Below are 23487 nucleotides of genomic sequence, written 5' to 3' on the forward strand. Positions count from 1 at the left end.
AAAACTTAACCAATACTGACAACTTTTAGCCCAACATTATTATAACAAAGGCTAATGCTGGCAGCACTGTTCTCTTATGAGGACAAGCGATGCACAAAATGGATGGATGGATTTATTAATTGGTCACTTCAATTACTGTCTGTTGTCTTTGTAGCCTACAACACTTTGTTACAGCTGCTTCAGAAATAAACAGCAATTTAATTCCCTTATGCAGAGACTAAGTAAATAAAGGTACCAATGCGTAAAGATTTTTATGACCTTACGCTAAATAAGTGCGCTCCGTTTACCATTACTGGGTCGCGCCATACATGATGTTCCTTCTGGCAATCTCCCCATGTTTGACACATGCAAATAATAATTGTTGCCATGTTTGTTCTGTAAACTACAATAAAGTTAAAAATATAAAACTGGGTCGCGCCGTTAATTAAGTCATTGCTGTCGCATAAAATTAATTTACAGTGACGCCGTCACCTCGTGTTTCTTTCGCAATAAATATTGAACTAATAAATTATAATAATACAGTGTACCCTTATTCTTATCGTATAAGAACAAAAACAAAACACGAAGTATCGTAGCCCGGATTGAACGCTAACGCCACGGATATGACGTTGGTCACGTCTCCCAACACGGATATGACTCCATTTCCTGTCCAGATGGTAATCACGTGATGTGACAGGTAGTAGTTATGGCGGCGCTGGGCTGACGAGGATTATAAAAAAAAAAAACGCAGCTAGCCTCCCCCAGGAAAGAAAAAAAGCTTCGTAAGCTTCTATTGTCACCTGGTTTTCCGCAGGGGGCCTGGCTAAAATGACGGCCTGAGACAAGTTCGGTCCCGAGACCCCAGCAATGCAGCAGTACAACAACAACCACCACCACCACCAACAACAACAACAGCAGCTAAAGGCAGAGAATAGTAAAACCAAGAGTATGTTTCTGTCTCGGGCGCTGGAGAAGATCCTCTCGGATCGAGAGGTGAAAAGGAGCCAACACAACCAGCTGCGCAAAGCTTGTCAGGTGGCGCTGGGTGAGTGAGTGAGCCTGTCTATTATGACTTGTCAATTCTTCGTTTTTAATCGGTGGCCAGTTGTTTAAATCGACCTCCTCCTATACTACCACGCTAGCTAGCAATTAGCAGCTGAATGTCACTGTTGTCTGTTGTGGCGCTTGCTGACGTGCCAAAGTGTCATTTTGTCTCGTCGCCTTGGAATTGATCGTGACTTAATCAATGAACAGCCTTTACCCCACTCTCCGCTGTCATCGCGTGCATTTGCACGCCAGCATAGCTGAGGCTAGCCGGCTAGGCTCGGCTTGCTAAACAGACCAATTACTGTGTTGTACTGTCACCCAACCTTGACAGCCCAGTGTAACAAATACACACAGTCACAGTATAACACCAGGACGGAAGAATCAGATAAAAAAAAAATATATATATATATTTACATTCCTTTATTCAAAAAGATGACCCCCCCAACCCCTTCAAATTGACAAATGCACAAATATAAATTGGTTAACATTCAGTTAATGGTTTGGTCCCTAATGGACGATAATTGGCAAAAATGTTGATCATTGTTTTACACAGTAAAAGTAGATGTTTACTTTCATTGAGGACTACAGAAGTTGGAGAATATTTACTTTTGAAAGGCTAAAATTCCGAGGATTTGGACAATTTTAAATGAATCATGGTCACAAAGTGATTAATCGACAATCTAAATAATTCAATTTGATGATTAATTAGTTGTTGATTAATCGTTGCACCTCTGCACTAGAACAAGTCGATTACAAAAAAAAGGTTAATGCAAAATCTCTCCCTCAAAGCTTCACAGGAATCGTTTTCCCACATGGACTAATGGTACTGAAGTAGTAGTACCCACCAGTCTGTGTCCAAGCCAGGAAGAAAGAGTCCTTGGAAGACTAGAGAATGTCCAAAGTTTTGGGTCATTTGAATTTCACACTTGTGTGACATAGAACAAGGGAGTTAAAGTGCTATGGGTATTCCCCACTAGCATGCTTACTATCATGTGTACTAACCCTAATACACAGTAACATATCAATGTTAGCTAATTTAATTTAGCCTAACATTGCTAGTTAGAAAATACATTACTCTCTTGTAAATCCCCTGCAAGTATGTTGAAAAAAAATCTTGCACATGATTAAAATGTGGCAAACTGATCATAAATCATAAAATAATAAGTTGATCACATTTGAATCATGTATAACCAATGTATGCGTTTGTCTGATATCTGTAACTGCGTGCAAGGGCAGTGTAAACTTACAGATGGGCCATACAATACCTTGTCGATGTGTAGCGTGACGTTATCCACATACACTGACGTATTCAATTCACGCTCGCTTGGCATCTGGCCAAACCACACAGATGAACACAATTTTAAAACACTTGTAAATCTAAGATGCAGCAGAAGCACTGACCATTAAACATGCTTCATTAGAGATGTGCCCATTTAACAAGCTAAATAATCGACTATGGCATCCATTAGTAATGTGGCAGTAATGTGGCAGTTGTGCAGTTGAGGGAAGAGTCAGTCTTGAACAACGTAACAGTCTGTAACGTTACATTTTTGTACTACTTGTGTATTATTGTTTACTTTGTGTGTCACTGGCCGTTGTTGACGTTTGTGGAGAGAATTTTGTGTCCAGTTTGGACATCTGCGCGCATGCAGGTTTGTTTTATGTGTTCTGTCAGTGTAGACACACCCATATCAAATTATATACCTATTACCACTTGAAATATGCAATTGTAATAGGAAGTCCAAAATGGTGAATACGCTATAGTCATTAAATCCGAATTGTGCTCTTGGACCTTGTTGTTGTGTGTCTGCATGTTCTCGCTGTGCTTTTGGGCAAGAGTGGCTCTCAATTATCCTCACGATGACTCATACCGCGTTGCTGTATACTGTACATTATTGCATCGCGTACCTGTGCAGAGTCGAAATGGCAACTAAAGCCGACGTTTACGGTGGAGGCCGCGGAGGAAATGCTTTCAGAAAGTCTTGATGCCTGCATTGCTTCAGGATGTAGTGACTTGAACCGCCTTGTTTACACAACAAACATTGGACTGATTAAATTCCATGTGAAGGATTACATTTTTATGTTGAACATTTTGTCAAGCCTCTTTTACAGAACCTGTCAATCAAAATCATATAATTGTGTTGCTTGTGAGAAATTGACCAATCCTGTCTGATTTTTTTTTCATTTCTATAGATGAAATCAAGGCGGAGCTGGAGAAACAAAAGTAAGTGCACTCAAGCATTATTCATGCTGGACAGTATGTGTAAATACATGGTACGTAATTAATAACATTTCAAATGCTTACCACGCATCTTTAAACATTGCTGTACCCCTAAAAGTACAGTACAATAAACACCTTGAAGTTAAGCATGCCGATAGATACACAATGTTTAGTACCTGTGCACACACTATGACAAGTCTGATGATGATGACGAAGAATTGCTATAGTGGTGCAGTCTGACGTAACATTTGACTGCACAAGAGTTACGTCGATGTTGCCGATGCTCCCGGGGCTGCCCGTGCTGGTGAGGAAACTGTGTTATTTCTATTTTGACACACACTCTCTTTTCACCCCCTCCGACCCTCACAGGGATGGCACGGTGGTCCCACCCAGAGCCAACTACATCGAAGCTGACCAATATGTGCTGCCATTTGAGTTGGCCTGTCAATCGAAGTCCCCCCGCATAGTTAGCACCTCTTTGGATTGTCTGCAGGTTAAAATGCACGCACGCACGCACGCACACACACAATCGCACACCGATGTCACCAGTATACACTATTCACAAAACATTAGGGATATTGAAGCCACTGTCCCCCTTTAATGGTTATAGTGCATTTTATGCTCATCCTGGAATTTCATCCGAAAACCAAACATGTGTTGCTTTTTGTGAGTAGTGTAGGTCTCAGGTGACATCTTGCACCATCTTGGCTTGGTTGAAAAAGAAAAACACGCTTGCTGAACCCAAATCTGTGTTTCATTGTAAATTGCATGCCAATTTGAATTTAGCAGTGTTGGTTGAGGTAACACACTACATCGAGCTCAAAAACGGTGTGGCTAATCATACTGATTATATCTGAGGTTTAAAAACATGCCTTTTGTGTCTTGGTGGCAGAAACTAATCGCGTATGGCCACATTACGGGCAATGCTCCAGACAGCAGAACCCCGGGCAAGAGGCTGATTGACCGCTTGGTGGAGACAATCTGCAACTGCTTCCAGGGCCCACAGACTGACGAGGGAGTCCAGCTACAAATCATTAAGGTATGTGGAGCTCCATTTTCACAAGGCAGTACACATTACTTAAGTTTTGTGTGATGCATCGTTCCTTGGTCAGCATTTTCAAGTGCCAAAAGTTGCTCAGTCCCCATGTTTATCAATATTTAAGAAGATGTGGGCTGAATTTTGTGCTCAAAGGCCACATTGGATTTTTTCGAGAGACAGATCGCTAAGTTGGGTGGGGGGTACTTTAGTTAGCCCCGTGGAAATAAGTTGCTAACAAAAACAGCAGCGCATAAACATGCTGGTAGACTCCGCAATATTGTGTGCAACCATGTTTATGTTCCAAGGAGCCACTTGACTTAAACGCATTTCATCATAATTGATCTCTCCATTGAGCTTTCAACTTCTATTTCGGAATATACCAGCATCATTGTCTAATTATTCTATAAATGTGTGGAAGTAGAGCCCATCTGCAGTTGAATAACTAAACACCCTCAGGCACTATTTGTAGAAATACGATACTGGTTTCATGTGTTAAGTGTGTTACGCCCCACTCATCTCTGCAGCTTGCTGAAGTTGTGTCTGAGGGTATTGTGTACACACTATCAGGTTAGACAGGACAAAGTACTCGATCCCCTGTTGTGACAAACACATTGCGTATTAATAAATACGTATTGTTAACTTCTTGCTTGTCAGTAAATACGTATTGTTAACTTCTTGCTTGTCAACCCGGTGTTATTTTAGAACTAAATCCAAGAGACGCAGACGGCTAAAAACGGTATCATCAGGAATTTGCCACCTCGTACATTAATAGAGAGTGAAGGAAATGTGAGTCTTTTCATGGGTTTATATTGGGGATTTACTGATACAATTTGTTACATTTGAGTATTCGCTGACTGTATCGGCCCAATTTTCAAGCCTCTTTTTTTTTTTTTTTGCACATTCCAGTTTCTCTTTTTAACAGCTGCATCTTCTCAAAACATCATCTTGTCTGTTAACATTCTATTTATTTTTGTTTAACTCTATCCAGGCCCTTCTGACGGCCGTGACCTCCCCACACATCGAGATCCACGAAGGCACAATCCTCCTCACTGTCAGGACCTGCTACAACATCTACCTGGCCAGCCGCAACCTCATCAACCAGACCACCGCCAAGGCCACGCTCACTCAGATGCTCAATGTCATCTTCACGCGCATGGAGAACCAAGCTGTCAGTCCGCTTTACATCTTGCATAGCCTTGACCAATAACATTGATTAATAGGCAAGCCCTAGTGGCACAAAGGCACATTACAAAGCTGTCAAACTGAAAGAGATGACAAGATGTCAGCCATTTTCTATTATCAATATTGATTCGCATTTTGTGTTTTACACCTCCAGGCTTTGGAGGCCCAGGAGCAAGAGAAGGACCGTCTTCATCCGCCGCAAAACAACCCCTCTCCAGTCCCTTGTACCCGGAGATCTGGCTCCCCTCGGTCTGACCAGATGCCCACCCCGGAGCGACAGAGCTCCCCATCACCGGCAAACAGTACTCCAGATCTCAACGCCATCAGCTCAACACCACCACCTCCGCCTGAGCTGGACCGAGATACACCAACGGTTAATGGCGAAACAGAGAGAAGTCATGTTCCACAGAATGGAGCAGAAGAGGCCACACCATCGAGAGGTGTGTGTCGTTGCCAGATTTCACGTTAATTTATAGCTTTTACCTCATTCACTCCCAGCCATTTTTACTGAAGCAACCCCCTTCACTCCCGGCTGTTTTACTGGATTTTGACAGATTTTGCAAGGCCCACAGAATATTGTGTTCTATTGCTATTAAAACATGGAACCTACCAAAAGAAAGATTAGAGTCTCTTCTTTTATCAGAAAAAAAGTATATTTCTATCTGTTTCCGTTTTACAGCAATTAGCATTAGAATATAGCTAAGTTTTATCATTGTTCACAAATCTGTTTAAAACACTGGGGAAAAGAGCTTTTTTTGCAACATGGCCCTATTTGATCACTTATACTCTGCTGCCACCTGCTGGTCGTTTTTGTAATAACTACCATTGCTTTAAGCGACTTCTTCAGGTCAGAGGCTGCATCAAAGCCTTCTGTATGCTCGAGCATAAAAAAACATAACAAAATAAAAAAAATAATATGTTTTGGGGATAATGGCAATATTTAAAATAGAACGTTTTTGGGAGGAAATTAGTTAAGGTCCATGTGACAGTTTAAAATATTGTTTATTCTTTTCTTGCAGATTCAGTTTTTGAAGAGGAAGACACTGAAGCACCTCCAGGCGAAGTAGTTCAGGCAGATGGTGAGGATCCACTAGCACAGACTGAAGGAGATGAAGAACAGCAGCCACCTCACACCGGTCAGAACTTCTTCTTTTGTGTGGTCATATTCTATCTTCAATGTTTTTTTTTAGTTCAGTTTAGTTAGTCAGTATAGTTTCCCTGGTCACTTTTCTAAGCCAGGTTACTAAATTAAAAGCAGAATTTGACATACAGCCTGATTAATGTGGCTGTTATTTTCTATTTTGACGCATACAGGAATCGGCCTCTTTTTTTTTTTTCTTCTTCTTTTTTTTTTAAATAAATATCCCGGCTGTTAAGACATGGTTTTAACAAAAAAATATTTAGTATGATATTTGTGGCATATAACTCGTTGCACTCTATAAACTGTATTCTACGGTACATAGTTGTGTGGGTGTACCAAATGTATCCTCTTTGCAATTGTCAATGCCGCCCTTTTGGCCTGTCATCCTATTAGATGATCCCTCCGCACAGCACATCTCTGAGCAGACAAGTGTAGCTCTCCCTATAGCCGACGCCGAGGCAGTACAGATGAACGGCATCATCGAAGACCGCTCGTCTGTTTCTTCAGCGGACATGTTGGTGAGCCACATGCCAGTGCAGTTAAAGAAGAGTTGCTTGGTTCCCTTTGTTTTGCCACACAAACGCTGCAGTTGTACACCACTGGACGCTTCAACAATAATAATAATAAATATTATTAAATGAATGGCTCTCTTGGTGTCAATTAAAACGGATTTTTGATATTCTAATAAACATGCCAATGCTTCCTTCTTGTGCTCAGGATGCCGAGGCCTTGCAAGGACCCCACAGTGCCTCTCGGTTCTCTCATATCCTACAGAAGGATGCCTTTCTGGTGTTTCGCTCACTGTGCAAACTTTCAATGAAGCCCCTTGCAGAAGGACCGCCGGATCCAAAGTGCGTAAGACGCAAGCTAATTAACCAGACGTTTTTGAGTACTTTAGTATGAGTGCAATTTGTTCAACTGCACAGTGCCTACTTGTCTTGACACCGCTTAACTTGCTATTCACACGTGTCTGTTGGCAAAGTGCTAAAAAGTATGCTGCATTATTATAATGCAACTTCTACACATTGCCACATCGCGCGTTTCTCTTGCTGCTCTTATTCTCCTGTCCAATAAATCTATCTCCTTGGCCAAAAAGTAAATACAGGAGGAGTGCCTCGTTCTCCATTGTTTGTTAACCCGCCCTGTTTAGACTGATGCGTTCAAATGCAGAATGGTTTTCGCACTTTTTACACAGACTGTTTTGTGGAGACCTGGCTAACGCAAACCCGAGGTGGTCTGCAACATGTATTAAAAATAAAAAAACGGATTTGAAGTTAAACCAATTTAACGTGGGCTCTCCGGTCTGAATCTTTTGGGATGTTGTTTGACTTACTTTTAATGAATATGCAAAATGTTTAACGTTCATGGTTTTCCTAACCATCATAGGGTATTGAGGCTAGAATTTTGAAAATATATTCGATTTGAAGGTTCCTACGTTACAAGTTTGGCACATCTAGCAATAGAAAAAAATTGGTCTGTAAAAGTATGTGAATCGTGTACTGTGGTTGCATGTAGCAGACCAACATTAAGTGCTTTATCTTTTATCTGCTATCTCTTTACAGTTTATAGTGCCTTGCCAGCTCTGGTTACTGTAACTTTAACCCTAGGCTACTTGTTATTGTGGATGGGCCAAAGTAAACCGAACCCATAGAAATCATGATACTATTATGAAACCCCACTTGTTTTACACTGTTCAATAATCCTTATACCATTACCAGCCTCTTCGTTTGTTGGAATTGGGTTTGACTTCAATCATATTAAAATGTTGGGCGTCTGTTACTTGAGATGCCATCATGTTTATGCTTATTTTGTGCAGGTCGCATGAGTTGCGGTCCAAGATCGTGTCGCTGCAGCTGCTGCTGTCTGTGCTGCAGGGCGCCGGGCCGGTGTTCCGCACTCACGAGATGTTCGTCAACGCCATCAAGCAGTATCTTTGTGTGGCGCTCTCGAAAAATGGTGTCTCCTCTGTGCCTGAGGTATTTGAGCTCTCGCTGGCTATTTTCCTCACGTTGCTCTCCCACTTCAAGGTCCACCTGAAGATGCAGATTGAGGTTCGTAGCACAGTTTGTGGTAGCGCCTTGCAAACTGGCATTTTGTTGCTTTATTTTCAAACCTTATAAAATACTGTGTGCTACAGGTGTTTTTTCGGGAAATTTTTCTCACCATCTTGGAAACGTCGACGAGCTCATTTGAGCACAAGTGGATGGTCATTCAGACACTAACACGCATTTGTGCAGGTATGTGTCTAAAGCAGGGGCGGGCAAAATACATCGCATGGGCCACCCTGTTCTGTAATCTAGCCCTTCTAGCATTCACATTATCAAGACTGCATACATTTTAAACCAGTGAATATTCGCATAAACATACAAATAGAACACCCAACAATGCTCACAATCATACATGCTCTGCAACTTTACTTGGTTGTTTACGTCTTGACATCATCAATAAACTACCTGGAAAAATAAATAAATCAACAAAAAAGTAATCAATCAACTACCTGTGCCACACTATTACCACCCTCACTTTGTTGACATTAATATTTCCCATTTGGTGATATTTTTTTTCCTCTCCAGATGCCCAGTGTGTGGTTGACATCTATGTGAACTACGACTGTGACCTCAATGCCTCCAATATCTTTGAGCGCCTCGTCAACGACCTGTCCAAAATAGCTATGGGCAGGAGTGGTCAGGAGCTGGGCATGACCCCTCTGCAGGTACATACTTGTGGTTGGCTACTCTGATGCACGGCACACAATCGAAAGAAGAAAAATAAACATCCCATTGCGTGTATTTGATATCAAGTCATTAAAATTACGCTTTGGCATTAACACATGATAATGAATGTTAGGATATACAGTATCCATGGTAAATAAAGCTACCTAGTGGCATCTGTTTGAGGTTTGATGCCTTATTTGAGTGGACTCCACTACTGTGTGTGAAGTTTGTGTTCTTAGCAATGTATTCCTTCTGTGGTGTCAACAGGAGCTCAGTCTGCGTAAGAAGGGTCTGGAGTGTCTGGTGTCTATCCTCAAATGTATGGTTGAGTGGAGCAAGGACATGTATGTCAACCCAAACCTTCAGGCCAACCTCGGTAAGTGTGTTCATTCAATCTACAATGTCCCCATAGATTTTGCTAATGTAGCCCCGTGTTTGTTTATTTTGCAGGCCAGGATCCTCCATCTGAGAGCGATATGTCAGAGTTTAAGCTTCCGGAGCAGCTGGCAGGACGTCGAGACAGCATCAGCTCTTTAGACTCCACAGTCTCAGCCGGCGTCTCGCTGTCCCAGCCGGACCATCCGGAGCAATACGAAGTCATCAAACAGCAGAAGGACATCATTGAGCATGGCATTGAACTGTGAGCCTTATTTACATTTGATGTTCACAAAATGTGGGAGTAGATTGTTTGATTTTCTTTGTTCTTCCCCCAGCTTTAACAAAAAACCAAAAAGGGGTATCCAGTATCTGCAGGATCAGGGCATGTTGGTTTCCACATCTGAAAACATTGCACAGTTCCTTCACCAGGAGGACAGATTAGACACGGTAAGCGACATGTGAATTTTTGATAAATTGCATTCAAGTGCAATCCCGATGCTAACTGCTATATGTCTGCATGTAAAGACCCAGGTGGGCGAGTTCCTGGGTGAGAACATCAAGTTCAATAAAGAGGTGATGTATTGCTACGTTGATCAGCTGGACTTCTGTGGGCGGGACTTTGTCTCGGCCCTCAGAGCCTTTTTGGAAGGATTCAGACTGCCGGGAGAAGCCCAGAAGATTGACAGGCTGATGGAGAAGTTCGCTGCACGATATCTTGAGTGCAACCAGGGGTGAGCTTGCAAAAATACTTTTGTCACTAGTTGTTATTATGTAGTTAACTGGTGTTTTGTCTCTTTTTTTTTTTTTTAACAGACAAACTTTATTTGCCAGTGCAGACACAGCTTATGTGCTGGCCTACTCCATCATTATGCTCACCACAGACCTACATAGTCCTCAGGTAAAAACAATAGTTATTAAGAGGACAAAAAGTGCCCTTCCTTTAGTATTATGGGGGAGTGTTGGAAAACAATTGGAAACCACAATGTTATTGTTTCATTCTGTCAATAAATTGATGAGACAAACTTAGATGTTTACACAAGTGCCTTAAAACTTATTTTTTGGTTTCAGTATTAGCCTCATGCACTCTTTTTCTAAACATTTGGAGTTACTGTTGCTAATGTATTTAGGTGAAGAACAAGATGACAAAGGAGCAGTATATCAAGATGAACCGCGGAATTAACGACAGTAAGGATCTGCCCGAAGAGTATTTATCCTCCATATATGATGAGATAGCCGGCAAGAAGATAGCCATGAAGGAGAGCAAGGAGTTCTCAATCACACCCAAGTCCACCAAGCAGAGTGAGTATTATTTCTGGATCAGTTTGTCACATCTTTGCTCATGATCCACCTTGGCAAACCAATTTTCTCTCACTTGAGGTGTAGCCAGCGAGAAACAGCGTCGCCTGTTGTACAACATGGAGATGGAGCAGATGGCCAAGACTGCTAAAGCTCTGATGGAGGCAGTTAGCCATGCTCAGGCCCCTTTTTTCAGCGCTACACACCTGGAACACGTGCGGCCCATGTTCAAGGTCTGTGAAAGTGGTATTCTTGTGTCCCCGCTGACATATTTGAAATTAAACAAATCACCAAGTGATTGAACTGTCAACATCTGTTGAAGAGTTTTTAACAGAAATGTGGCATTTAGGAATTGTAGCCCATTTACCTCTATTGTTGAGAAATCCTGGCAAAGTATCAGAGCTATTATTTCCAACTTGCAGCTGGCATGGACCCCTTTGCTGGCAGCATTCAGTGTGGGACTTCAGGATTGTGATGACCCAGAGGTGGCTTCGCTGTGTCTGGAGGGCATTCGATGTGCCATCAGAATCGCCTGCATCTTCAGCATGCAGGTAAAACTTGCTCATGTAGCCCCTGATTTGAATTGCCAATTTGTTTTTGTTGAGTCATTTTCTATTCTGGCGGTAACCAACGTCCTTGCCTGTGTGCAGCTGGAGCGAGATGCTTACGTCCAGGCCTTGGCCAGGTTCACCCTGCTGACAGCCAGCTCCAGTATCACTGAGATGAAGCAGAAGAACATTGACACCATCAAGACCCTGATTACTGTGGCACACACCGATGGGAACTACCTGGGCAACTCCTGGCACGAGGTCAGTCACTTTGAGTACATCTTGGTGATTACACATCATGGTATATTTGATATTATCCACATCAGAAATGTAATGAAAACATCCTTGTAATAGATCCTGCGGTGTATTAGTCAACTGGAACTAGCTCAGTTGATTGGCACTGGAGTGAAGACGCGCTACATATCAGGGGTGGTTCGAGAGAAGGAGGCCAGCATCAAGGGCTTACCCTCTGGTACAGAGGAATTCATGCCCCTTGGACTCGGTGGGTATCACTGATTAGAAATCTAGGAGCAAATCTTATTCCACTACTACGACATAGTCTTGGCTACATCATATCAGTTTGCAAACACTACTGGAAATACAAAAAATTGTAAGCTTAGTAAGGTACAGGCGATGGCAAGTCACTGACAGTGGTCATTTAAGTTTCCAGAGGTACCTTGATTTATTAGTGCCCTGACTTTGGTGGGGGTGGGGGGTTTGTGTTTTTTTAATCTTACAAGCCACCACTTGTTCATTTTTTGAGATGTGTGACACAAGCGAGTGTCAAGTACGTCGCCACTCGAGTCACATTTCAGTTTCAGCCTATTGAACAGGAGAGTCAAGCACCAATTACGAAATGAGAACACTCGCAAGGTGCTACAATAAGCCAAAACTTGATTCCCAGCCACTCTCACATATGTTCTTTTGTTATAAACACGTAACAAAGAAATGGTGAGAACAGTTAAATGGCATTTTAATAATATAATATGAATAATATGGAATAATAATTTTGTATTATGACAAGAAAATAGCTTGGTGGACAGCAAAAAAAAAAAAAGACTCCATTTCACTTAATATTGCCAAAGACATGGTGTCCATTTATATATCAAAAGCAGGCATTAATCAACATATTGGAAACATTTTGGGCCTGAGTTAAATGCTGACAAGCTACAGTTATTTTGCTGGCGTGCCTCACGTGTGCAACGTTACATGAGAAAAGCTTGTAAAAGAGCTAGAGGGGCTGTGGTCTTCCTCTTGACGACAGACATATGGACTAGCCAAGCAATGCTTTTGATACCTTATTTTATTATGTTAAGTTGTATTTATTGAGGATTGTTTACTTTTTTTCTTTTTTCTTTTTACAAGAGGGAACACTTATTTTCACAATATGTGTGAATCAAGATTTTTTGTTTCTGTGGAAAATGATGTAAGTTAATACTAGGGCGGAAAAAACTTGTTGGACAAAAAAGTGTTTCAAAACTCATTTGGCATTAAAAGAAAGAAATGAAATCCCACAGGGGAATTAAACTAACAGCAAAACTCGCTTTGAATGATGTTACTGTCATTTGCAATCTCTTTTAACAAAGGGGGAAAATTGATTAAAATGGCAGTTTTATTTTAAGACCATATCGCATTGTTTGCTGTCCCATATTTGATGGAAATTAGCCGAGACTAAGTTATTATTGCACATTTTACAGATGTAGCTTGTTGGCTCAATGACTTGACTACGTTTCATGAATATTGTCCTGGTAGTTTTTATATAATTAATGATTGCATATCTCATCCTACTTTTAGATTTGCTGTTTAATGCTTGCTGTTCCCAGCTGTATTATGTAAAATGTCAAGAAATGTTCATGGTGATACGTTCAATGTGTTGCAGGTAACCTGGTGGGAAATCAGGACAAGCGTCAGATGGCTCACCTCCAGGAGTCAGTGGGAGAGACCAGCTCTCAGAGTGTTGTCGTTGCTGTGGACAGGTGCTCCGAAATCAAATCAAATGATCACAATTGTAGAGCTGCTAATTCATTCCCTTAAACTTAAACTCTTCTGCGGTATTTGCAGGATCTTCACAGGTTCTACTAGATTGGATGGAAATGCTATTGGTGAGTGAGACAAACCAGACCCCCCTTCCTTTCCACTGCTAAAGCCATACAAGTTGCTCATCAGCTTCTCTGCAAATTCACCTTCCTGCAGTGGACTTTGTGAGGTGGTTGTGCGCCGTGTCTATGGACGAGCTGGCCTCGGCACATCAACCCAGGATGTTCAGCTTGCAGAAGATAGTGGAGATCTCCTACTACAACATGAACCGCATCAGGTTGCAGTGGTCTCGAATCTGGCAGGTCATAGGGGACCATTTTAATAAGGTCAGTGGGCCCAGAGGAGGTAGACACTCATATACAGTACTATCCATACTGTGGCCCATCATAGACTTTCATCAAGGGCCTTCGTAAGCCCATCGTACATTACACAAATGTTCAATAGACACTGTGATAGCCTGGTCTTAGACCTGTTCTCATCTCAATTAGGACTTAAACAAAAAAGTTATCATATGCAAGCCACTGGCCTGTAGGCCCTTCGTAGTTTATATTTCACAAAGTAATTACAATCTTTCAAAGAAGCATCTTGTCTTTTGTGCGTCCTCCATAGGTTGGCTGTAACCCCAATGAGGATGTAGCCATATTTGCAGTTGACTCATTGAGGCAGCTCTCTATGAAGTTCTTGGAAAAAGGAGAGTTGGCCAATTTCCGTTTCCAAAAAGATTTCCTTAGGCCTTTTGAGCACATCATGAAGAAAAACAGGTAAAGAACATTGTAATATGATTGTGATCATCTTTGTTGATTCATGGCCATTATTTTGGGAATGTCAACTCCCACAGGTCTCCCACTATCAGAGACATGGTGATCAGATGTGTGGCACAGATGGTGAACTCCCAGGCGGCCAACATCCGTTCAGGCTGGAAGAACATCTTTTCCGTATTTCACCAGGCAGCCTCCGACCATGACGAGTCCATAGTGGAGCTCGCCTTCCAGACCAGTGGCCATATCGTCAGTGAGTTTCTTCGATTCGGCACAACACCCTAAACCACGGATTCCCAACTACTATACATTAGTGCGCCGTGAGATATTATCAGGTGTGCCGCGGAAATTTGTGCAATATCACTTAATTGGTCCAAAAATGATTTGTACTTGAAATAATGTATCTTTGTTCTGCTAACACTGAACAAAAAGTGGTACTCAATTTTATTTCGTCGAGTGATTGCACGAAATAAAATCATCTGGCTCCAGAGTTAACTATATATCTACTTAAAATATGTTTCTGGATCCAAATAATGTTATGATGTGCAACTACTATGATGAAATCAAATTGAAAAAAATCAACACACCCAAAATTTGGTTGTTCATTTATTATTCTTGCACTCACACATTCACACTCAGGTGGCGGTAAGCTACTTATGTAGTAGCCAAAGCCTGCCCTGGGGCAGGTTGATGGAACCGTGGCTGCCAGTGTGCCCCTTCGACCACCACCAAACATTCGCATATTTAAGATGCCAGTGTGAGTGGCACTGGAGGCAATGTGTGTGAAGCGTCTTGCCCAAGGACACGACACATGACTTTGGTAGAGTGGGGATCGAACAGCCAACTGGCTCTACCACCTGAGCCACAGCGGCCACAAATAAACACCAATCATTGGTTAATAAACAGCAATCGGTGGGGGGGGGGGGGGGGTGCTTTTGTAATACGTACACTTTAATGCAAAATTAAAATGGATCCAATTCGGCAATTCACGAATTATAAAAAATATTCGATAGTTGACAGCACTACTTCAGTTTATTGAACATGACAGTCAAACACACAAATGCAAAATTAAATTACTCGCAAGGAGCATGGAAAAGACACACTGAACCAACCCTCACTCTTTTTTTTTCTTCTTTTTTTTTTAACTCTTTCCTTTAACTCTGATGCACCTTTCCTCTCATCAGTGAATACATTCCGGGAGCACTTTGCTGCTGCAATCGATTCATTCCAAGACGCGGTGAAGTGCCTATCCGAGTTTGTGTGCAACGCAGCTTTCCCTGACACCAGCATGGAGGCCATCCGACTCATCCGCCACTGCGCCAAATATGTCTCAGAGAGGCCACAGGTAGGCGCCACTGAGCTCTACTACTTTTTTTTACATCACATATTGTAAATGGGCTGTCGTCCTTGTGACTTATGCAGGCTCTGAGGGAATACACCAGTGATGACATGAACGTAGCCCCCGGGGATCGGGTTTGGGTTCGCGGTTGGTTTCCCATCCTGTTTGAACTGTCTTGTATCATCAATCGCTGCAAGTTGGATGTGCGGACCAGGTACGGGCTAATGAGTTCTGCTGGCGTTTCTGTTCATATTCTGTGTCTTTCGCCATTCTCAAGAAGTAAATGATCTGTATGTATATATACACATTTTGAAGCATATACATATTTACTAGCTTACAGCGAACCCTCGCTATTCATGAGGAAAATGTGACAATACTTAAGATCTCAGCATATGCCAAAAACGACAGCCTTGCATTTTTACTTTTCATTACTATTTTTTAAAGCAAATTTTGGGAAAACAAAATGTACTTGTCCATCAAAAAAATGCTTTAAAATTTGGCTTTGTGTTGAAAATAATTTGTGTGATTGACCATTTTATTAAGACATAAAAATGTGCAAAACATCTTATTGAAAATGAACATAGTAAGTATATTCTGCAACAGATTGAATTTAATACGAAACAAACCTTTAAGCATTGCGTATTCCTTTAATAAAGTCCTACCTGCTATAGTTGGCATTTATTAGGATTAACTGGTCATGAATAGCATTTGGAACATAAATGGTTATTGCATACTTGCAGTGCATATAAATGTTTCGTTTGAATAAATATAAATACATTTTCAGTAGCATAAGCAAACAATGTTGCCATTAGAATTTGAAAAAAATGTGTTTATTTTTTATTTTTATTGTACTGTATTTTATTTGTGTTACTTACAAACGAAGGTCAACTGTTGCTGTACGTGCCAATATGTCAATAGGTTGCCTCCTTCCTCTGAAACTTTTATTTGTTTGCTCCTGACAGAGGTCTCACAGTCATGTTTGAGATCATGAAGAGCTACGGCCACACCTTCGAGAAACATTGGTGGCACGACCTCTTCCGAATTGTCTTCCGCATTTTCGACAACATGAAGCTTCCAGAGCAACAGACGGAGGTGGAATGTTTTTGTATTTCTTTCATGAGAAAATAGACAAATCTTAGATGGCTAAATTTTCTGTAGTAGGCTTTACTTAGATTTGTTGCTTCACTGTTTACGTTCAGAAAACTGAGTGGATGACGACCACGTGCAACCATGCGCTGTATGCCATCTGTGACGTCTTCACGCAGTTTTATGAGCCTCTCAGTGAGATCCTTTTGGCGGACATCTTCACACAACTTCAATGGTGTGTCCGGCAAGGTGGGTGTTATACTTCCAACCTGTGGAATCACTACTACCTGTAGGTGCAAAAAGTTTCAACCAATCAGAGGTCAATGCAAACATTTTCAGCACAATGCATCTTTTCCTTCAGACAATGAGCAGCTGGCTCGCTCCGGAACCAACTGCCTGGAGAACCTGGTCATTCTCAACGGGGAGAAGTTCAGCCCCGAAGTGTGGAACATCACCTGCTCGTGCATGCTGGAGATCTTTCAGAACACCAGCCCTCAAGTGTACGGCACTAAATTCCATTTCCGCAAAATGCAAATCTCTCTGCTCAGTGCATCGTGTTGTTCTTCCTTCACCAGCTTGTTGACATGGCGACCTGCTGGACAGGACGACGACACTGCCGACTCCAAGCACTTGGTAAGGTTGTGAACAAACTGGAGTATGAATGTGAAACTTTTTAGCCGCGTGGCATTTAAAGTAGGGGTTGTCAAACTTTTACAGGAAAGATTTTTTGCGTATTTGTGGTACGTACTTTTTCAAAAATAATTGAGTGGATTGATTCACGGACTCTTGGGGTGCCGGTGATCCCAGTTTGAAAGCCGCTGATGTAAAGTGTGTTTCCAGGATGTTGACTTTGACACTCAGTCCCAGAGCAGCTATGATCGAGCTCTTTCGGAGAGAGGGCACAGCCAGATGTCCAGTGATGACACCTGGAAGGGCAAGTCCAACGCTCGTGAGTATACCACATGCTCAGAATCTTGCCACATTATTTTTCTTGGGACAGTGGAACCTCCAAAGTAGGACTCCATGTACAATTTGTAGATTAACCAATACTGTCAGGTAAGATAGACCAACAATGTTATTGGCTAAATGTTGAATGGAACTTAATAATGGTTTTATGGCGATGATAGTTTTAGCCGGGACGGAATTACTGTAATTCACTTACCAGTATTTCCTATGGGAAAGATTCTAACATATTGTGTTCAAATTTGGAAATTCCACTGTGCTTTTAATTTGTACAAGTAGCTTTTTGTTAACTCATTTGCTCCCAACAACGTATAAATACGTTCTATTTTAAATGTTTTAAGTGCCCCAAAGACGTATTTATATGTTTTGTTTTTTTATGTTAGAGCATACAGAAGGCTTTGATGCAGCTTCACAAAACGGTGGAAGCAATGGTAGTTATTACAAAAAACGGCCAGCAGGTGGCAGCAGAGTATAAGAGATCACCCAGGGCCATGTTGAAAACAAGCTGATTTACCCACAGTCCTAATCAGATTTGTGAATAAAAACTTAGCTATATTCTGATGCTAATTGCTGCCAAATGGAAACAGATAGAAATACACTTTTTCTCCTGATGAAAGAAGAGACTCTAATCCTTATTTTGGTAGGTTCCAAGTTTTTATAGCAATAGAACACAATATTCGGTTGGCCTTGCAAAATCAGTCAAAATCCAGTAAAACAGCAAGGAGCGAAGGGGGTTGCTTCAGTGAAAATGGCTTGGAGTGAATGAGTTAAGGACTTAATGTTTTGTTAATGTTCTTTTTTTATTCACTGTTTGTTTCACTATTGTCGTTATTGCAATTCAATATTAATGATAGTACTTATTTCTAATATTTTATCCCAGTGAAAGTTTGTATTCCTCCTCCTGTCTTCCATCTTCCTCCGGATCTTTGACATGTTTCTTTCCTTGCAGGAGTTTCGGACCACAAGTTGTTTGCAGGTCTGCTTATCAAGTGTGTGGTTCAGTTGGAGCTAATTCAAACCATCGACAACATTGTCTTCTACCCATCGACCAGCAAGAAAGAAGACGCTGAGAACATGGCTGCTGCCCAGGTAGGCAGAAGCACACAAAGTGCAAAAGGAAACGATGCAAGTCGAGGATGAACAGCTAGTTGAATATGATGTCGATAAATGGCAATGACATCCTTTCGTTTTGGCGTCTATACCACCATAATTAGGGTGGAAAGTTTCTTTGTTTGCCGTCTGATAGAAGCAAGCTTGAACTTAATTTTGGATACTGGATTTTTATTTTTTTTTTGTTAATAATAACAAAAATAATATCATTTGATTTATATAAAGCTACAAATAGCAACATGTTTTGCTTGGACTAAATTCTGCACAATTATATATATTACCAACCATAATATAAAGTGGGATACAGAGGGAAAATTACAATTTGTGTCACAAGCTGTAATGTGCAGGAAAGGGGATTAAGGTAGTGGAATTCACCATTTGGGAATGACGGCCATTTTATGTAGAGCACCAACCTAAAATAATCAACTATATTTTTCCTACTTGGGAAAAAAAAGCCATGGTTTTGATTTGTCCGCTAACAATGTGGCGTCAGTGGCATTTGCTAGACTGTCGTTGGTTGTCGTTGTCTGTCAGCGAGACGCTCTGGAAGAGGCGTCGGCCGACGTTGGCGATCCGGGTTCCGATCAGGGGATGTACGGACTCATGACATCCGCTCACCTCTTCAAGCTGCTGGACTGTCTGCTGGAGTCGCACACCTTCGCTAAAGACTTCAACTCCAATAATGAGCAAAGAACGGCCCTCTGGAGGGCAGGTATGTCAAAGCTCTAATTGAGCTGCATACAGTATAAAGTGATGCAACCTCTGAAAGGGGAAAGAAGAGTTCATTTAAAATCACTGTGATTGTTTTTTTTTTTGTCTCCTTTTGTTTTGCTTGCCAAAACTTGAGGACCAACGTCCTGGTCATGCTTTAGAAATGCAACTGTATTGGGGGGTGTTAGAATAATCTTGCCTTCATATGCAATTAGCGAATGGAAATGTCTAATGTGTTGTTGGCAGGCTTCAAAGGGAAGTCCAAGCCCAACTTGTTGAAGCAGGAAACCAGCAGCCTGGCCTGCAGCCTGAGGATACTGTTCAGAATGTACTCGGACCCTCAGCTGCGTGACTCGTGGCCTGACATCCAAACGCGTCTGCTACTGTGAGTGCAACATGCTGGGTCACTTTGTTTAACTACGTAGACACTCTTATGTTTTGTCTTAAAAAGAAGGCCATTAATAGTTTTGTCTGTGTTTATGCTAAAACATCATCGTAAGTGATGTAGAAGACAAGACAATGGCTTTTTGCTAAACACATGGATCACAAACTGGCTTAAGGATTAAACACATAAATGATCAGCCTACTGTGTGATCTTGCATTCGGACGTGTATACTGTATATGATCATAATTGGGTCATAATTATGGGGATAATGTAAAATATTGTGGGAATAAAGTTATAATTTCAAGACCAATAGCAATTTGAATAAAATATTTCATTCTTTAAAAACTTTTTGTTTCTGAAAATCTCTATTTTGTCCAAGCATTATACATTCTTGTCAGTAAAGTTACTATTGAACTCTATTAAAATATAACAAAATATGACTTTATTGTCATATGAAATCCCCCCCCCCCCAAAAAAAAACTACCCTTGTAAAATTACAACTTTTTTCTAAAGAAAAGAAAAAAAGTTGTTGTGATGTTTTTTCTAAGGGAAAAAGAAAACGTGTCCTTTTTACTATTTTATTCTCGTAATACGACAAAAATTATGACTATATTGTGATATTGGTTTTTGCTTGGTACAACTTTTTGACTCTACAACTTGTTTCTGAAAAGTGTGGCCTCCCATATTACCCAAAAAAATTTGTATTAACATTGTAGATTGTTCTTTGTGACTTTATTCTTGTATAACAACAACAACACTGTTAGTATATTATGCGACGTGCGTGTTCTCAAATGCTGCGTTGTGCAGCTTGCGTCTCCCGGTCGAGTGTTAAAGCAATGATAAATAACAACCAACTGTTTGATTTGCATAAACTGCAGCTCTGCTCTTACCTCATGTTGGCTGTGATGTGTTGTTTACTTATTTATTTATTTATTTATTTATTGCCACCTGGCTCATCGTATTGTTGTACCATACTGGTGTTGTTTGTCACCCAGCTGCTGACTCATGGGGTAATATTTTGAATGCTGACCGATGATGCTACAACCGCGACCTCTGTAATCGTCTCGAAAAAAAAATGGTGTCAGTTATTTATTTGAATAATTAATAATAACAATATTGTTGTTGTTGTTGTTGTTGTTGTCAGGGTGTGCAGTGAAGCTCTGGCCTACTTCATCAGTCTCACGTCTGAGAGTCACCGAGAGGCTTGGAACAGTCTGCTGCTGCTGCTGCTCACCAGGACACTCAGGCTGCCCGATGACAAGGCAGGAACAGGCGTACTGTCACAAACACAGTCACGGCAGTCTAAAATAAAATGTTCTAATGTGTGCTTGTTCCCCCGCCATCGCAGTTCAAGCCGCACGCCTCCTGCTACTTCTCCCACCTGTGCGAGATGATGCAGTTTGACCTGATTCCCGAGCTGCGCGCCGTCCTGCGCCGCTTCTTCCTGCGCATCGGCGCCGTCTTCCACATCGCCGTACCGGGGGCGCAGAGGAGAGATGGCCCCTGAAAATATGCCCCCCCCCCACCACCACCACCCAACCACCCCCACCTTACATTTTTCCCCCCTTCATTTGTCCCACAGAAGAAGCTCACTGCGACCAGAAGTCTGCCGACTCATCGTTCGTCTCATACTGGTCGTGGCGCCATTACGCCAGGGGCTGTAATTGGTCGACAAAAAACTTGATTAAAATGACTTGGTTAAAGGAACTTGTTGAAGGACCTTCCACCTGCTCTCTTTTGGCCGCTTGTGCCTGTTAGGAAAAGATCATTTGTGAGTCAGCCACCCTGCTATCACACTCTCTGCTGTCACACTGCAGTGTTCAGCATTGGCTTGTTTACAACAATGTTGCGTCCCAAGTGTTTTCATGCCTTCCTTTTGTGTGTGGACTCAACCATCGCTTCGCATCTCTGCCTCCACAATTGCGTCGACTGGATCCGAAAAGGCGCTCGCTCGTCTTTTTTTTGCACATCTGTCGCTGTCATGTTTTCTCCCAAAATGCATTGTTTAAAGAAAAATGTTTGTAATTTAAAGTGCATTTAAATATTTTTGGGAGAATCATTCCTTCCCCTGTCACGATGGATGTCTAAATTTCTTCCCTAAAAACTAGGGAATCTATAAATATATATAAATATATAGAGCAAATGCAAAAATGCAGACTGTCACGTTTGCAGTGTAAGATTCAATGTATGATATACTATGGAAATGAAAATGCAATGATGGTTCTATTATGTTGTGATGTTATCTTTGAGCGTTTGAAGTTATCAATAAACTGAAGTTCTGATCAGTTTAATATGAAAACCAATCACTTTATTACAATGGTTCACATCAGGCGTTGCGTACGTTATGTCCTCGCTGTCAAGCAGATCTTTTGTTCCAGATACGGTCAATTTAACATTTTTATTAAAAATCGTCTGTTTTTAATGCATGGGAGCTGGAGGAACTAGTCAGCCACAAAAGTAAGTGCGAGCAAATTTTTGTTGTTTATTAAACTGCTTAGTTGGCTCATAGTTGTGTTTATTGCATCACTCATGACTCGAAGACCTTTGAGAAATAGTTTGAAACTGGAAAGATGGTGTAACCACAGTCGTTTGCTTTTGTCAAGTATAAAAAGTAGGGAATCTTTGAATGTCTCACGATTCAATTCCGATTTTTGGGTCTGCGATTCGATTCAGAATCGATTTTCGATTGAAAGCTTTTTTTTTGTTCAAAATGATTTGATTGACAATGATTTTTGCTTCAATCTATAGATGTGCAAGGAATCGTCATGATCTACTCCAGTCTGACTCGCTAATGCTAATTAGAGCGCTACTCGCGGCACTTTTATCACTCAAAAGAACGGCTCCACGCTGAAAAATAAAAAAAACTTTTATTGGAATAACTTGATCGTGACTTTTTCCTCCTCTCTAATGTGGCTACAACTTAACAGTGTATTAGAACGAGTGGAACCACACTGCCTCTCAGTAGCCAAACCGGGTATAACATGAACAGCGCTCCAAATAAAGGCACACAAAGACAAGACAGTATAATATAATTTAAATAAAATTGATTTTGGGACATTTAAAATCGATTCTGAATCGTACTAAATGAGAATCGCAATTCTTATGAGAATCGATTTTTTTTGGGCACACCCCTAATAAGGCTTTTTGTCTAGTCAGGCGGCCGACATGAACACAAACTTTGATGTGGATGACTGGGAATGGCCATGTGTCCTACCATTTTCCTTTTATTTATTTCCAGTAAGAATATAATAAAATAAAATATTTTCAAAATATTAAATTTAGTGATCACGTGATTTTAGGTTTGACGTTGGTGCACAACAGTAGGCTACATAATCACAATATAAGGTGTAATACCAACTTGAATGATGCAATATTTGGTAACTCATGCAATATGGTGTTTCTGAATTCCTGAAAAGTTGCGCTGGACAGCGATATGTACAGTTGCGCTTGAGCACAGTGCGGCGACAAAAAGGCTTAATGCCTTTAAAATCTAAAATACTATGGCAATTGTTTTGATATTTTCAAAGGTTGATGTTGACATGAGTAGAGATGT

At 41.2% G+C, this 23487-nt stretch overlaps 1 protein-coding gene across 2 annotated transcripts; it reads left to right on the plus strand.

Annotated features, from left to right (window-relative positions):
- The first annotated feature begins 661 nt into the window (after positions 1–661).
- On the plus strand, positions 662–22225 carry arfgef2 (ADP-ribosylation factor guanine nucleotide-exchange factor 2 (brefeldin A-inhibited)). Of its 2 annotated transcripts, none has more exons than XM_086069048.1 (39): positions 662–1024; positions 3220–3250; positions 3617–3740; positions 4140–4286; positions 5275–5454; positions 5623–5908; positions 6488–6604; positions 7003–7127; positions 7327–7460; positions 8426–8660; positions 8747–8846; positions 9183–9322; positions 9591–9699; positions 9774–9963; positions 10037–10148; positions 10227–10432; positions 10515–10599; positions 10829–11000; positions 11079–11230; positions 11420–11548; positions 11648–11806; positions 11900–12047; positions 13425–13521; positions 13607–13647; positions 13739–13908; positions 14192–14343; positions 14421–14593; positions 15525–15685; positions 15763–15893; positions 16642–16771; positions 16879–17014; positions 17127–17265; positions 17341–17398; positions 17606–17714; positions 18678–18817; positions 19373–19550; positions 19796–19934; positions 21079–21196; positions 21283–22225. In XM_086069048.1, exons 1-39 carry the CDS (start codon positions 847–849, stop codon positions 21439–21441), a joined length of 5490 nt encoding a protein of 1829 aa, XP_085925174.1. In that variant the 5' UTR covers positions 662–846; the 3' UTR covers positions 21442–22225. The 2 variants fall into 2 exon arrangements, with proteins under 2 accessions (XP_085925174.1, XP_085925175.1); XM_086069049.1 differs by having other exon boundaries at positions 11085–11230.
- Positions 22226–23487: the final 1262 nt, after the last annotated feature.

This window comes from Leptonotus elevatus, chromosome 2 (genome assembly GCF_054856555.1).
Source record: "Leptonotus elevatus isolate MCC_2025b chromosome 2, RoL_Lele_1.0, whole genome shotgun sequence".
In the NCBI taxonomy this organism is placed as follows: domain Eukaryota; kingdom Metazoa; phylum Chordata; class Actinopteri; order Syngnathiformes; family Syngnathidae; genus Leptonotus; species Leptonotus elevatus.